Source organism: Falco biarmicus, chromosome 1 (assembly GCF_023638135.1).
Source record: "Falco biarmicus isolate bFalBia1 chromosome 1, bFalBia1.pri, whole genome shotgun sequence".
In the NCBI taxonomy this organism is placed as follows: domain Eukaryota; kingdom Metazoa; phylum Chordata; class Aves; order Falconiformes; family Falconidae; genus Falco; species Falco biarmicus.
Window position 1 is genome coordinate 18469073 of NC_079288.1, and position 16818 is coordinate 18485890.

Here is a 16818-nt window from a genome sequence, read left to right on the forward strand (position 1 = left end):
GCCAAGATGCCTGACAGGAGCTTCCGGTGGGGAGGCGCGAGGCGGCGGCGGCGGCGGCGGTAGGTTGGGCCCGGCGGGGCGGAGCGGCGGTCCCGGCTCCTGCGGCGGCCCGCGGTGACGGGCGGTGCGCGGTGTCCCTTGGCAGGGTGCGAGGCGTGACGGGAGCGCCCGGCGGAGCGGCGCGCCGCCGTGGATGAGAGGTAGGTACGGGCCCAGGCCGGGGGGGGCGGGCGCGGCCGGGGGGCTCCCGGCGTGGCTGAGGCGGCGGGCGGGGGCGGCGGGCCCAGCTCCCCGGAGGTGGCAGCGCCTGGGCGCGGGGCAGCGCCCGGCCAGCCCGCACCCCGCCAGCGCAGCCCGTGTTTCCTTCCCCCCAGCCCGGCCGGCAGCGAGGCGGCGCCGCAGCCCGGCCGGCAGCCATGGCCGCCGTGGTGGCCAAGCGCGAGGGGCCGCAGTTCATCAGCGAGGCGGCGGTGCGGGGGAACGCCGCCATCCTGGACTACTGCAGGACGTCGGTCTCGGCCCTGTCGGGCGCCACGGCGGGGATCCTCGGCCTGACGGGCCTGCACGGCTTCATCTTCTACTTCCTGGCATCCGTCCTCCTCTCCGTGCTCCTGGTGCTGAAAGCCGGCCGGCGGTGGAACAAGTACTTTAAATCCCGACGGCCGCTTTTCACGGGGGGGCTTATAGGGGGGCTCTTCACCTACGTCCTGTTCTGGACTTTCCTGTACGGCATGGTTCACGTCTACTAAACTAACCAGGAGCCACGTTAGCTGCAGCGGTTTTTAACGAAGCAGGAGGACTGTTGCCAAGTTACCTACACAGCTAGGCCAGCTCACCTTTTACACTGTTGTTCATCGCTTGTATTGTTAATACTGTCAGTAAATTATGTCCAAGTACAAATGAATCGGTAGTACTGTTCTAATTAAATTGAATGTGAAGCACCACTTGGATGCCTCCCATGAATATTTGTTTGGTGGGTAAGGAATAACTTCCATCCCTAACGGCACTGCCATGGGGTTTGGTTAACGTGGCCCCTTGTATCCTTTGCATTTTGGGTAAGACACACCAGTTAATCCCCTCGAGATTTGCTGCCTGTCCCTACACGCAAATGCCAGTAAAAGCAGTGTGTAATGCAGCACTCTGAAAAAGAATTCACTGACACAGGGAAATACTGCGCAGTAACATGTAATTAACTGTATGTAAAGATTCGGTACAGAAATGTATTTGAGTTGCAAACATCTTCCGCAGTTGTTACATACACGCTGTCAGCAAGTTACGCTGTCATGGATGCTCCTCGCTGGCGTACACAGTGGTCGTTAAGCAATGCTCTCGCAAGTCAGACGCTTTGCTCCTTTTTAGTACAGTTGTGTCCCGTGAAATGTAGACAGTCGGGTAAGTGCAGCGTGTTATTCCCTGCCAGCTTGGTCTGCACTGAACACACTCAGCCTGCTGGCATTTTCTGTGATTGAACAGTACTTTGCTGTGGTTCCATATGCCTCTGGCAGGAACAGAAGGGCAAATTCAACTACCTGCCGTACAGGTAACAGCTTTGCTATAGATCGGCTTTGCAAACCTAGTGTTCGGTTGACTTGCTTAGCACAAGTATGTTTTCACAAAGAGGTGATATCTGCAACCTAAAACCCACGCTAAACAGAAACGCCATGGCGAACATTGCTCTAAAGCGACAAATTTTATTGCTGTACACAAGGAGGCGGGGGGGGGAAATCAAACCTAAAGAAAAAGGAATCTGGTTACGTTTTATTAGCAGCAGCAGTTGTAGGAATTGTGTTAAACAGGTGGTATAAGGAGGGGAAATATTCTAGGGGATTTTGAGGGCCTGAAGACTTAAATTCAGGAAACAGCTTTGGTCGTCTACCAAGAGGATGGTGCTTTGTTAAGTTGAAACACTGGTTTCAGTAGAGCACGGTCAGCTTTACACGTTACGATGAGCTACTTGGGCTCCATGAGCTGTGGCTTGGCCTGATGTCACATGTGGGGTTCACTATCTAGAAATTACTCAAACAGAATTAAGCTCTGACAGTCAAAAGCCTGTGCTGTTGCAGCGGCACGATAATTCTGCCAGGCCTGACTAGTGCAGTTATGTGCATCTTGACTCATGTTTGCCTAGAGGAGAGGCGTGTGGCATGAAGAGAGGCAGCATGGGATGTGATTGTAGCAGAGGTACACAGCTTATCCTCAAATTATTTTAAGTCCACTGTTTAGTTCTATTTTCTGTCTAAATCTTTGACTCGGTAACTCACTTGCATCTGAACAGAAGCAGCAGGAGTGGATGAGACTGGGTGGGGGTTGCTCTCAATGGCTGGATTCGAAGTTTGCCACTGCTAACAAGGGTGAATTTTAATTGAGAGTCAACCCGTACCTCAGAGTAACCACCCTGCAGCAGTTAGAGCACAGGTGAGTGCAGCTCGCTGTCCTGTTTGTGCGCAACACTTGGTGACAGCAGCTCCCTGCAGCACCACCCTCTATGGCTGCCCAAGCACTAGGCAAGGGCCCTGCAGCAGGAGTCCTTTAAATCCGCATATTCAAAGCGTGCACAGGAACAACCTTTAGCATGACAACTTCTGATCCATGACAGTGTGGCAGCATCTACAGAATACTGCTCGGTTTGTACCAAGCCACGGTGTCGAAGCTTTCAATGAAGCAGGGGTATTTATTCACCTGCTGTCTTCAGGAGCTGGTGAGATGGTTCCTGTCAGCTCGGGCAAATATGAACTTGCAACGATGACGTTCTGTAAGCACTTTTCTCTCCTGAGATTAGTTACATCCCCACATGAGCAGAAATTCACGAAGTGGGCTGCAGTGATCTTGCTTCTCTACTGAGAAACAAAGCAGCCCTCATTTCTTGGAAGTTACCGGAGTGCTGAAGTAGCATACATCTGTCTTCTAAACTTTTCCTCCTGTTAGTGTATTTGGCAGAACCTGGAAAAATCCGTTTCACCTGACAGAGGTCCCCTTCCCAGCCTCTGCAGTACTGTTCAGGGTGCTACAAGAAACAGCAGAAGGATGAAGTGTGCCGCCCAGATTTCTCCCCACCACAAGCAATGGGTAAGTTACGCAGGAAGGACAGTCCCCAGCAAATGAAACCAGCCACTGAACAAAGGAGGAGGGAGAACATGAGACTGTCCTTGTGCAGATACTGCCAGTACCATGTTGCTTTTCAGTGCGTTAACACCCTTTTCCCTCCACTGTCAGCCACAAAACCATCTCCCTGCCTCGCTTCAGAAATCCTCCTGCCGGCTGTTACCTGTGCTGGGCTCAAGTGTCGGTTCCCTGGGCCAGCTACAGCCAGAGCCGGTGGGTAGTGGGTGAGGTAGCTGGGACCCAGTGGCTGAACTGACGCTCCGTTCAGAGCTGCAGCAGGACATTCTGTTCCTGAGATGAGCTGAGCACCTTGTTGCAGCTGTTGCAAAGGCTTTGCCCAGAGGAGCACCGCTTCTAGCGCTATCGTTGCGCAACCCCCGCAGTAAGAGTAATGGCCCCCACTGACACAGGCCCGGCTGGCACGGGTGCTGAAGGACAACGAGCCCCTTCCCCTCCTGGCTCTGAGAGCCGCTAACTGCTGCCTTTCGTTGCGCTTGCCGACAAGAGCAGTCCTGCTGCTTTACATCTAAAGCTGCACGTAACACAAGCGAGAGCTGGAAGCGGTGGCCACAAGCCAGGGGAGCAGGAGACAGGTTGAACATCAGCCTCGGCACTTCTTGGAGTGCCAGTGATGTTTCGCATCACGGCTCTTCTGCATGTGGAAGCAAAGCGCAGCCACAGGATAACGCTGGCTACCAACGTAGGTACACATACATCTACCAGTAGATACAAAAACATTCATTTGGTGCCTTCTTTTTCCTTTTATAAAATCCTTTTATAAATCCATAGTGACGACACACTGTTGCAAGCTCAGGATACCAGAGAGTATCTCAGGGAAAGAAGGGCGGTCTTTAAAGGACCTTTTTTTCCCCTGGGTATCCCGATAATAGACAGCAGACCTGATCTGGGGTATCTCCACCTCCCAGTGCTGGTGTGATTTCACACCTGCATGGTTTTCCTGGGACACACGTCCAGCTGGCAGACCCATCACTGTGCCTAGAGCCCACCGAGCTGGTCGGGGCTCTGATTCCCGTTCAGCGTAGGGCTAGATAACGATTTCCTGGAACTGGACCTGAGGAAACAAGCAAAGGTGATGGGCAAGGCGAGCAGCCTATTTTTGTTTCAGGAAGCAACATGGGCAAGAGGTTCCCAGCCAGGCCTGCCCACCCCACCACAAAGGCTGTCACCCTCCGGACAGCTGAAGCCCCAGGTCTCAGTTCCACGAGGCTCTGGAGCCCTTGGAGCTGCCCCAGTTCCACCCCCAGCCATTACAGACCGACAGTGCAAGGCCATTTACAGTGCAACCATGACACAGCAGCTTCCTAACTGCAGCAAGGGATTGCAGAGGGAGGGAGGAGCTTGTAAACTCACTTGGAGGAATATAATTTCCTGGAATTGGCCTTTGTTTGCCATCAGTGTTTACTGTGTTCCCATATCTCCTTCTGCTTCTGTTAGTCATAACAATAAAACCATTATATTTAAATGCAAAAGCCAAGCCCACTTACTTTACTTCCTCATACTTCTTCCCTCGATAAAAGTTACTCTTTTTAATCAGATACAGCAGCACCAGGTCACAAAAGAAAGCTCCCTGCAAAGAGAAACAACTTGTGTTTTTATCTTCAGAGGAGAAGAGGAAGTGTTCCGGTCTAATTAGCAATCAGCATTAATTAAAGAAGAATAACTTGTAGGAGCTGTATTTTCCTTCACATTCCATGTAATCTCAGGGGTATTTTGACTACCCCTTAGTACTGATGTACTAAGGTACATTAACAAGGGCCTTTAAGCCAGGACATAGACACCTGACTGCCCAGAGCAGCAAAAACTCTGCTGGAGAAGATACAAACTAGCTGTCCTGCTTTATCCTCACATCAGCTAAATGAGGGATGGGGGTCCCAGCCTGTTACTTTAAGAAAACACATTCACTTACCGCTCCCATGAGAGCAAGCCCCGAACCAACATTGATAATGGTGGGAATGATGTTAAATTTCCCTGCCTAAAAGAAAAAAAGTCGTGAGGTACTCTGTGAAAGAAGCAGTCAAGAAACGTGCTTGGTACTGTGTGGTACGACAGGGAAGCTGCTCGTGCCCGTGACCATGTTTTGTTAGCAACAGGCAGGCGCAGCCCCAGAAGGTTTGCAGTGGACAGTCTGGGAGGCCAGAGGTCTGTGTCTGCGATCCAACTGTCCATGGCTGCGTTCCTGGGCTTGCACCACCCCTGGCTTAGGCTTCTTTTTTCTGCAGTGCATGTGCACGGAAAACAAGTCTCTGGGGCATAGTTACTTCTGTCAGACTTCACACAAGCCTGCTTTTAGGTAGAAGAGATGCTGACTTACGTGCACTCCAGGTCATCTTTCTTACACAGCTAGCTCCACATGGATGAATGGCAAGAGCCCTTTCCTACGCCAAGCCAGGGAGGCTGTTCTCATCCCAGAGCTGCCTTCTCACTGAGAAATGCCCCCTGCCCCCTTTTTTCTCTGCAGGCTCCGAAGTATTCTGGCCTGGGTCCTCACCTTGCCATTCACCATCACATCAAAGCGGATTCCATATGCTTTAATGAGCGTCCGGTAGTCAACCCCCTCAGCATCCCGGTAATATTTGGCGAACCTGGAATACAACAATGCTGATTTTAACTCCATCATCTGCCCCCTACACACAAGAACCCATCTGAAGTCACCTATCTCGTCACACAGATCCATTCCCCTATCAAAATCAGCTTTAGCTTGCCACGAGCGTGACTTCCACCCTCCCCTCCTCTCCAAGCAGTGCACCTGGCTGGGGCCGTGCCTGGCACAGTCCCGTACGACTTCGCTGCCAACCTCCAGTGCCCGCGAGCCAAACCAGCCCAGCTGCAGCACTGCACTGGGTTCTCCTCTTCACCTACCTGAAGTTGTACCCAGAAGAGATGGACTTTTCTGCAAACTTGTTATCCAGCCGGCTAAAAGAATAGTGAGGATTACATTCAGAAGGGGCTTTATCAAGATCACAGTTCCATTCAATCTGAATTCCTATCACACCACCCTTAACGAAAGAGAGAGACAGTGTGAGTTTTTTAAACTTAATTCAATTAATGCGTCTTCAGATCTGTCAGATCCTTGGGCAAGTTTTCCCCAGGGATGCGAACAGCTGCACTTCTGGTCACAGACACGAGCACACACACTTCTGGATGGGCTAAATTCATGCTTAGGATATTAATCACATTACTCTACCCACAACCCTAGCTTTCCCTATGCTGGTATCCTAGGAGGAGGTTTCTCATCCCAGGGCACTGATTTCGTTAATTTAGGTGGCTGTAACCTACTTCAGTGGAGATGATGCTCTTTTATGCGGGGATGAAGTTCACAAGCGCAGAAGCCAGCACAAAGCCTGCCCTCTTCTCGCCCTGCGCTTCTCGGGATGCCTCAGGCTGGCTCCATCTTCCCCACTGTGCTCTGCACACCGGGTCGCAGCCTGCCTGGCACTGAGCCCCAGGACTCCACGCAGAAACGTGTCTGTCCAGGGAAGCCTCCTGGGGTGTGCTCTGAGCAGAGGAGCCCCACTGGCCTTCCAGATTCCTGGGTTTAAATCGATGGTGTACTAACATTGAAATTAAACAAAAAAACCCTGCTGGCAGGGCAGCGGTTTGGGAATAACAGACAACTGACCTGAGCATCTCTTCCAGAGGACCCACATCCCCCTGTCTCCCGTGCCCTGGGGACAGGATAAATGGGACCGGCTTGACTTTAAGCACCAGCATCTCTCCACTGCAGAGTTCCTCAGGCGGTCACCAGTGGCTCTCCTCATAGCCACCCAGCGAGCGGTACGGCTGGCTGGGAACACACCTGAGCCCGAGGGGCACTCCTACCTCCAAGGCCATTTCCTGGAAGTCGCTCCCAGCCCACTGCACGATGTTCCCCAGGGTGAAGATGGGGCAGTAGGGATGCTCCTTGCTGTAGTAGCAGCTCTTCAGGTAGGACTCATTGTTGGTGGCCAGCACGTTCATCCTGCATGTAGGGAAGAGGGAAATCCACCTTGTCTCCCTCTTTGCTTGCCTGCACAGCCTACGCCTCCCAGACTGCAGAGACAGGAGACTCCTCCAACACCCCTCGTGCACAACAGAAATGGTACCTTGTCACCAGCCTTGTCACCCTGTGAGCCTCTCTACTGCTGGCCCAGGGAAAGCAGTCTGCCCACACAAAAACAACCTCCAGGCCAGACAGGGCCAGCTGAATCTGGGCTCAAGAAAGGACTCACAAGGAGCAGGTTGCCAGAGGGCTCCAGGGCCACCTGGTTTTCTCAAGGAAAAAAAAATAAAGATGCTAGAAATGTCTAGCTGAGCCTGGGAGAATAGCAAAACCACACTCCTTTCTACACATATTTGTTTTGTTCGTATGTAGCAGCAAATGCAAACAAATATTTTTTAACTTGCATTTTCCCAGCCTTGTCCAGGCACCTTCATTTTTAGAAAAGAGGAGGAATATCTGGGAGCAGAAGCAGCTCAGGAACCTGACTATGCACTGGCTGGCAGACAGATGCATCTGCCCTAGGAGCTCTGGCGCATCCCATGCTGTAGGAGCCATCGCAGACCAAATCTGGTGAAGGACAGGCTTATCCCAGTTGCTCTCTGAGGAGCTCCAAGCCCTCATTACCTCCTTGCTGCTGCACAGCCTGAAGCCAAAGCCCCGCTCCCCCCCACCCCCCCCCCACCCCCCCCACCCCGCCTCAGAAGAGCGAACACCATCTGCCCACCCCAGCCCTCAGGCAGAAGCACAGTGGAGCAAACTGAGGTTACTGGTGCTGTGATGCAGAGGACAGAGGGATCTCCAAGCACCTGCACTTACTTGGAGAACTTAAACTTGGGGAAGTGGATTGAGTTCTTGATGTAAACAGTGAAGTTTTCTGCACTGGCGAGAAGTGGTTTCCTGGAAAAGAAGGGTTTGTTATCTGTTTTACTTTTGTGCCCTGCCCACGTGCTAGAGCTTGAATTGCCATTTTAGAAACAGCTAGGTTTCACCCTGGGGCACTAGGCCAGCCACGCCGCTTTCCCCACACTGCCAGCAAGGAGTTGGCGGGGAGCGTGCAGGATGAGGGACAGCCCTGAGCGCTGGAAACAGCCCTGGGACAGCCAGTGAGCGAAGCAGGGGGGAGCAGGGGGCCTGTCCTGCCAGGGGGCCATGCCGAGCTCCCTCCTGCACTTGAACAGCCAGCATTCAAGCAAGCGTCCAAGCAGAAGGAACCCAGGAACCGTCTTGAGTAACATGCAAGCCAAGCAACCCAAGCTTGGAAATAGCATAGGATGGCCACGTACTTGGGTTTGGACCTTTTCTCCACTGGGCACCAGGCCAGTATCTCACAAGTCCCTCTGATGCTGTCCCTGTCTTTCACACAACGGCCAGTTTTAACCCCTGCAGCACAGACATCACCAAAAAGGTCACACAGAGCAGCCACCTCCTCTCCTTGCCTACAGGGCACGTGAAAATCAGATGCTTTTCACTGCTACCCTAAGCCCTCCTCCCTGCTGTGCAAGGGCCTCTCAGCTGGAACAACCAATCTCTTGTTGCTTCTCCGAGCAGCCCGGGGTGCTCTGGCCCAGCCACCACAGAGCTGTAAGCAAGGCAATCATCTTAATAAAAGACAGTAAAGAAAAGAAAGTCCTTGCCGCTCTCTGTGATCAGAGATATCTGGAGCCGTAACCAGGCTGATGCCTCTGAAGCAACATGACTCTACCACAGTGCAGGAGGAGGGACCCTTCTCTTACCATTGCCAGCCACCACTGCTTCCCCTGCCAGGCAGTCCTCGTCCTTGTAGCACAGGGCGCTGGGGATGCTGATGCTCTGTGAAGTGAAAGAGGGCAGAAGTGAGACGGGTGACAGGACACGGGACTCAGAGGGGTAAGAAAGAGTTGCTGATGTGGGGTGAGCTCTCTGTAGGATGGTGAATAGTTTAAACGTGCAGCTGAAGTGGTAACCGTAGGTTGTGCAAATAGCTCAGCGGTATCACACCACCAGCGACACCGTGGCTCAGCTACAGCGCCCTGCTTTTGGGCTCTGTTCAGTCTGGAGAGGGACGGGCTGGGGAAAAACCCTGACACCACGGAGCACTCACCGAAAACAGGCAGGAGCCCACAGTACTTCACCTGAAGAGATAACCCCACCTTTGAGTTCAGCTGCAAGCTCTCCGAGCCCCAGGTTACCCCCCTCTCGGCTGCACGGCCGGCTAACGCAGCCACTAGAGGACAGCCGCGTCCTGAACCAGCACGCTGCGCTCGCCGCCCGGCTATATGGAAAATTAATTTCTGCTGCATGGAGACAACACTGCCTGGATAGCCAGCGTCCTCCCCCAGGCTCCATCCCATCCTGAACCACAGAGGACAATTCAACACAACACAGAAAGAACTTGTGCCTCTGGTCCATCAGGCACGTTCTGGAAGGTACTAAGCACCCTCCCATGTCCTGAAGGTAGCGAAAGCCTGAATGTTCAGGTCTTCCCAGGATGGAAAACTCTCAGAAAGTCCCCTCTACCCGTAACTAGGCTGAGTCACCTCAAAGTTGTTCTCCCATGGCTTCTTGTGACCCTGAGCAATCACTGCTCTGGTCTTATCCCCAGCTGGGCAATGTCCACCACCTTCAACTAAAGCCAGCAAAACTCCTCCACATGATCAGTGCCTCTGGATATTAAGGCAGCTGAAGCTCCCAGGTTTGCAGTAACCAGCCCGATTTTCACAACTGCGATACTACACTACAGAAAAAAAAGTTCGCCTTTCATCCTTCCTGTAGTCGTTGCTCCCCAGGTGTCCTCTGTCAGTTCTTACCCCCAGTTTTGTAGGGGTCTGGGGGCCAAGGGGCTCAGTTCTTCCTACCTCAGGACACGTGGCTTGCCTCTGGTTTGGGGTCACAATCAGATTCGTCATGACAAAGAAGACATTTTCACCCTAGAATAAACAAAGTAAGGCAGGAAGAGTTAGAAAACCTGATTTACTCTTAAAGTACCTGTTAGGAGGAGGCTGCAGCTCTGCAGAACAGTAACGCCTCCCTCCCTCCTGATGCTCTTCAGGCTGAGATACAACAGCACCCTGTGTCTGGATACTTGTTTGGACGAGGTCGGTGGGTCTCTGACTTAAGGGGTTCTGCTTGCTGGCTGCTGGGCAAGCACTTGTCCTCCTTTTCCATAAGGACATGGTGCCTGATCAGGGATCAAAGGCGCTGTCCCACTGCCGAGCCAGGGTGTTTGTTCTGAGCCAGGGTCAGGCTGGCCGCCCCAGCTGTGCTGCTACAAGCCCAAGCTCGTGGAGCAAGGCAGCAGGGCACAGCGCAGGAGCAGACTTAGGGCGACACTGTGGACGTGATAAAACAAAACAAAGCATTTCTAGCACAGCTGTAATAGAGAGCATACAGATCCCTTTATCAAGCTGTCGGGATGACTGTCTGAGACATGTAAGGTGAGACTTGACTGCATTTTCATCCCTAAAGTCCTTATTTCTAGCAAAGTAGTGTTTCCTCTGTATTTAGGCAAAGCCACAATATGCACAGCTGACTCCCATTTTGGTGCCTTCCTTTCTTTGCACATTTATAGATTCCATTTGGTCCCTTCCCTGCATTCACCAAGAAGTTAGAACAGTTAACTTTTGCCCTTAACGGTTTCCCCTTAACAACCAACCACCAAAGGAAACCACAGGGAAAACAAGCCTGAAGGCAGTTCTACAGTCAATGAGAAGGGAGAGAAAGCAGCTTACCATGGCACTGTGGATGGAGGCTGGTTCCCCACTCAGAAATGAAATCAATGTCAAAATAAACCACGTGCTTCTACCATTTCTGCTCCATACCGTGTGCACGTGGGCAAGGGAGGAGGGTCAGCACCAAGCAGCAAGTACAGAAACACGGGTTGTCTCCTGACAGCCCCCCAGCACTGGGGAGCCTGACCCTCACCGTGCCGAGGGGGCACACACAACCATCAGAGCCAGCCCACGGTCCTGGCGTGAGGCACGGCAGCCCTGGGACAAAAAAATCCTCACCCACAACAGGAACCAGCAGTGTGTCCAGCCCCGCCGTGTGTCACACCGGCTGTGTGCGTGAGCAGGCACCTGGTGATAAAACACATGACCAGGAGCAAGCTCGGGAGCCCTGACCCCACAAGGCTGCTCTGAACCACAGCAGGAAACAAGACATTTCTGCAAACCTGTTGGAGAACAAGCCCAAGAAAGCAACAAGGGAAGGATTCACCAGGTGAATCCCTGCTCTATATTAAGCTTAATCCCCAAGTGCCAGTGGTTCACCCTGTCCAAGGGCATTCGCAGCCCTCAGAGTGAATTTCAGCACACTGAGTACATGCTGTTTGTTCCGGAGTCTCTCAGAAAACCCCTTCCAACACACAGCCCTGCCTGTTGCAGGCAAAACCCAGAGATCTCCGGTTTCCATGCATGAGAACAGAGCTCAGTGCTCTCGCAGTCGCCTGGCTCACTCTCCTTCCCTCACTGTGCTTCGCATGGGGTGCATTTATCCCACGCTCCACCAGCACCCCGGGACATTGCTACACCTGCCCCAGCAGGAGGGACAGTCAGTCAGCAGCTGCACTGGTGGGCTCAGGATTGCTGCCCACTGCTCTGGGGAGGAGAAAGGGTTTCTCCCAGCCCTCACTGCCTCCTGCTCTGCTAGCCAGGTCTCTCCGTGCAAACCAGCCCACCCAGACCCAGCAGGACAACGCAGGACTCTTCCTCCACAGTGAAATGAGACAGATTACGCAGCAGCTAGCAAAGCAAGTCACTTAATGTGCTGGTAGCAGGTGTTCAGATACTCCTAAAAACCCAAGCAGAATGCATTTCATGGCTGAGCCGAGACATTCAGCAGACAAACAGTAATCAGCACATGGAGCAGGAAACCTTGTGAGATGTCTACATTTGCACCCCCAGCTTGCTCAGTTGAAGTTGCTGAGCTTCGCTGTGAGCCCCGGGTCTAACATCACCGTGGTTGCTGAAGGCTGATGCACACCAGAGCAGACTGCAGTAATGCTGGATTTAATGTTGTAGCCTTATTACACAGTCTCATTTGGCTTCATGATGCCATACCCCAGACATCTGCGTCGCAGAGCACAGCAGCAGAGGCAGAGTGGCTATCTTTACTCAGCACAGCACACTACAAGGCCTCCCAATAAGCCAACAGCCAATAACAGGGCCATGGAGTCACAGGAGAAACATCTGACCAGTTAAAATACAGGTCAGCATCACCATTTCATTTCTGGGTGCGCACACCAGCCACCTGCTAAGTGTCCCAGGGCTTCCACACAGCTTGAACAAGAGGCACCGCAAGCACCTGCCTGGCTTCCTGCTGCACAGCACACGTCAGCCTGGGACTGAGGCTTTGCACTGGAATTGGTGGAGATACAGAGCACAGATCCACAGGTCTGAGTAAGAGTGGGCTGCAGCAGGAGGAATGTGAAATGTTATTCTTTGTACAGACAAGTAAATTGTTCAATTTACAGCTTTCTGCCCCATCAGCACAGGGGCACGATTTTCCCCTCGCACCTTTCCACACACACGGTGGATGCTGGCAGGGGAAGCACAAACAGCCCCTGGTGAGCACAGCTCGGCAACTTCCAGCCTGGTGCTGGGCCACGTCTGCTGCCAGCTTCTCCCCTTAAGCATCAGCCATCTCACCTCACCCAAGTGAGGGAAGCAGCAAGGCACATTTAGCCGGACACATTTCAAGCAACCCTCAACTGCACCACATTTTCTTTCCATCTCCCCCGGCTCTGAGCTGCCCCGTCCATGCCTGCCCCAGCCCAGGAACAGAGGCAAGCAGATACTTTGCTCAGCTGAGCAGTCCCACCAAAGTCCACAGGACTTCTGCTTGCAAGGTTCTGTTTGCCAAGTGTCACAGACCTTTGCAAGAGAGACAAGGCTGCTTTGATATTTGCTGAAAGGACCTAAGAGAAGGCACAGCATTGCTTTCTTGTAGCCCACCTCCTGCTTATTCACAGGAAAGACCTGGATATGGATATGTCACTTCAGCCCTTCCACCAGTGACCACGCTGAAGGATGTCTTTCTAGCTGAACAGCAGAGAGAACAGCAGCGGGGTGATGCCAACCTGTGGAGGGATGACGTAGTCTGCAACATCCCACAGCCTCTCCCCCAGCTCCGAGGTGTTGGTGAAGGCTACCCCTTTCAGCTTGGTGATGACAGAGCTCTGGAGGGACGTGTCTGTGTCCTGATAGCCTTTCTTGACAACAAACACCCACCTGTGAAGAACACATCAGGTGGCAGCATTAGCAAGTGGGGTGAGGGAACAAGTTAACCAGAGAAGATTTACACCAGGGCCAAACACCATTCAAGGGCAAATCAAAGCATGCCAATGACACCAAGCTCTCTGCAACTACTACTGCAAGTTTATTCTAAACTCTCTGACATAAGCTGTGCTTACCTACAGCACTGGAGAAAAAGTCAGGACTAAGATCCCCCATGCAGGGAAAGGTGTAATAACTGCTCACAGGGTAAGAAAAGCCAAAGCCTCCACCTCCCTGTCCTGTGCTACGCTCAGCAGCCTCAGTGGGAAGAGGGGAGGGGAGGGCTCTGTCTTCCTCAAGATGAAAAATAATATCAGCTTTTGCAAGTTGCAGTGAGGCGTGGTTGGCTTCACAAATACGCGACTGACTCCCACTTTTGCAGCCTGCCATTAGGTTACTGGTCCAGCAACAGACCACGGCTGGGGAGATGCAACTCCTGCAGGTCACCTGAGTATTACTACCAGCAACCTGTAGGGAATCCTCTCAGATGGAGACAGGATCTTTTGTAAGCCAGCGCAATGGTAACAAACCTGACTGCACTCTGGCCTCTGAGCTGGGCTTCAGGCTTCTCACTGGCACACCTGGAAGGGCTGCTGCCTCGCTAAGCAGTCCAGGGAAAAGCTTTGCTTATTTCTCCCCACTGCAAGCAGCAAGAGCTTTGTATCACTAGGTGAAAACCTCTCTGGCGTAAACAAAATGCTTCCAGCTTCCCCGCAATACTGCCCAAGTCACCTGCCAAGACAACAAATCACCCAGACCCTTGAAGAAGCTACGTGTGCCGGGGCAGGTTTTGGCAGAGGGATGCAGGCTGCATCTGCTGGCACAGCTCCCCTTTGCAGCACGCTGACCTGGAGTGCACTACTGAAATGGAAAATGCACTACAGAAAGCGAAAGCATCCATCTCGGCTGAGCAGCACTGATAAATGCTGCCCTTCACCTGCTACTGGTGATAAACCTGACTAATTTCCCACCACTGTGAAGTTTCCTGCTTTCCCGTTTTCCCTGAGAACACTCTTCTTCTCTCCCAGGAAGGCTCAAAAGCAGACCCTTACATTTTCCGCAGTGAATTGGGGAAAAAATGGCAGCTGCTTGCAAGAAACAATCCAGAGGTGTTTGATGATCAGGTGATCACAATCCCCGAGCCAGCCTCTAAGCAGGTACAAGGGGTACATAATCAAGCAGTCATCAGACTAACACTAACCATGTCTGCAATAAGCTGTAAGCCCCCAGCCACAAAACAGTCACTGCAGGCACCATCAGTGACAGTGCCAAAGGTGTGCAGAGGCAATAGATGCCTAGTGAAGAAAACAGCTGGTCTCTGAACGCTCACACAGTCACCGGTCATGCTTATCCCTCTGGGATGGGAGATGTGTCCTCAGCAATGTTATCTACAGGATTCCTTCTCTAGCAGCTAATACATGCCAGACCACTGAGACTTCATTTCTGCCGTCCTAACTAACACAGGCTCTGGAACTGTACCTCTTTCTATAAATAAACCAGCACATAAAAATGACTCTGCTATATTTAATCAGTGAAAACATGAGGTGTGAGAAAGGTGAAGGGACTCAGTACAGACAGTGAGGGGAAAGAATTATGAATCACGTTCTGAAAAGCCTCAGAAACTCAGGAAGCAATGACACAGACAGCACATAGGCTGGATAATTCCAGGTCTGAGCCTGCAAGCTGCAAGGAGTATTGCTGTGCTCATTACATGTCAGTGTGACCAGCCTCTTGCAGAACTGGGCCTTTTCTGAGAAGTGCTCTGGCTATCATCTCCATGCCAACTCACCCTGCTCCAAAATAAATGCATGGCAGCTGACATTTGTGCTGCCTCAGCCTCCTCAATCCCCGCTGCTGCAGCCCACTCCAGCAAAGAAATCTGCCGCTTTGTGCTGGGTTCGCTCCCCTTCAGACTCGAGCATGTCACGCAGACAACCCAGGTTTGTCCCAGGGCAACCATGGCCATAAATGCTATCCTTCCTAATGAGTCAGGTATTGAGGTTTGGCACTATGCCCACCAAATACAGAAATAAAGGCGTAAATAATGCAGTACAAAGCCATAGCGCCGTTTGATCTATTTTTAACCCGACCTTAATCTGGAAGGTAGAACTAAATTTAGCAATCCCTAGCAGGTGAAAAATCAGATATAACCTATTAGACATTATAAAATCCAGCTGTATAAACAAGCATAACTAGCTGCATTCGAATCCTAAGGCACAGCAAGCTGTCACTGTACGCCGAGTATCCTACATTCATCTTCATCACAACACAGCAAGCAAACACAACCGCAGCAGTACGTGAAACGCAGGGTGATTCTTACCCCACCAGGTATGCCAGGATGGAGAGCTGCACCACTCGATAGAGAACCCCCACCTTCTTGTTCTTCGCAATGACGTATTTCTCTGTTTTGTAATCAAAAAGCGATAGAAATAAAGCCTTCCAAGCCACCTGCCCCATGGTCCCAGCTCGCTCCGTACCCGCAGCTGGAGCCGGCAGCAGCGTTTGCAGCAGCTCACATTAACCACACACGCTCTGCACGGCAAACTGACACACCAGCCCCTTCAGAGCGAGAGGCTGATCTCCTCCCTCCCGGCAGCTGCTCTCAGGTCACAAAACAGCAGCTGCACTAGCACCAGAGCCTGCCTTAGCTACCTCCCTGCTAATTCATCCTCTGGGGAAGCCCCCACCTCAGTTTTGGCCCCAGGCTTCATTTCTCCCCTCTCAGTCACAAAACGTTTATAATGAAACATGTTATAGCCTGAAGTCATGTTACAGCATCCAAGGTGACAGAGCTAGAGTCTCTGTCAAGTATGAAAGCCTTTCTTCAGCCTTTACGTGATGGCAAAGCACCTGGTTAAATTTTTCATTTCTTATGCATTTGTGTGAGCAATAAAAACTTGGGTCCCTACCAGCTGTCCAAAATACCTGCCTGTCTACTACATCTTCCCAACTTAAAAAAAACGACAATCCAACTTAAGAAACTAATAAATAAATTCTGCATGTGGTTAAGGGATTAATCACCATCACATCTCACTCAAATGCACAGCAAGTGCTGAGCTAGGCACATATAGATGCCAAACATACAGTCTGATGCAATACAGAAGGGAGAGGAACAGTTTAACTTTCACCGAGATAAGAGTTGTTTATTAGCCCGTAGTGCAAGAGATAACTCCCAGTATAACAGAGACATTGCACATGCAAGGACATGAAACCACCATCACTTAAACCAAGAAGAGTGGACACTGTCTTCTGGCTCAGGAGGGAACGAAACGAGCTCCAAGATGGAAAATGAAGTAAGCCTGGATCTTCCAGCAGCCTGGCTAAAAGAGCTAATGTACCTCACCAAGAGGAGATCCAGCAGCAAGCTGGGATCCAAACTGGAGTGTGCCCTTCCCAGTGGGATCCTGTACTTGTGCACTGCCAGGAGATGCCTCCCAGGGGGTTATTCTGGGGTGGGACTGCCCA

The 16818-nt window shown here is 51.9% G+C and overlaps 2 protein-coding genes across 8 annotated transcripts; one reads left to right on the forward strand and one right to left on the reverse strand.

Annotated features, from left to right (window-relative positions):
• The first annotated feature begins 40 nt into the window (after positions 1 to 40).
• Positions 41 to 944, forward strand: EMC6 (ER membrane protein complex subunit 6). The gene is made up of 2 exons (XM_056331588.1): positions 41 to 200; positions 375 to 944. Exon 2 carries the CDS (start codon positions 417 to 419, stop codon positions 747 to 749), a length of 333 nt encoding a protein of 110 aa, XP_056187563.1. The 5' UTR covers positions 41 to 200; positions 375 to 416; the 3' UTR covers positions 750 to 944.
• A 225-nt stretch (positions 945 to 1169) lies between these two features.
• On the reverse strand, positions 1170 to 16391 carry P2RX5 (purinergic receptor P2X 5). 7 transcript variants are annotated; one of them, XM_056331376.1, is made up of 13 exons: positions 15674 to 16391; positions 13158 to 13308; positions 11089 to 11157; positions 9889 to 10008; positions 8836 to 8911; positions 8386 to 8482; positions 7919 to 7999; positions 6943 to 7081; positions 5983 to 6119; positions 5612 to 5705; positions 5030 to 5095; positions 4608 to 4690; positions 1170 to 4174 (listed from the first exon to the last, which is right to left on the reverse strand). In XM_056331376.1, exons 1-13 carry the CDS (start codon positions 15808 to 15810, stop codon positions 4099 to 4101), a joined length of 1326 nt encoding a protein of 441 aa, XP_056187351.1. In that variant the 5' UTR covers positions 15811 to 16391; the 3' UTR covers positions 1170 to 4098. The 7 variants fall into 7 exon arrangements, with proteins under 7 accessions (XP_056187351.1, XP_056187360.1, XP_056187369.1 ...); XM_056331385.1 differs by having other exon boundaries at positions 9937 to 10008; positions 15674 to 16388; XM_056331394.1 differs by lacking the exon at positions 11089 to 11157 and having other exon boundaries at positions 15674 to 16387.
• Between the last annotated feature and the right edge of the window lie 427 nt (positions 16392 to 16818).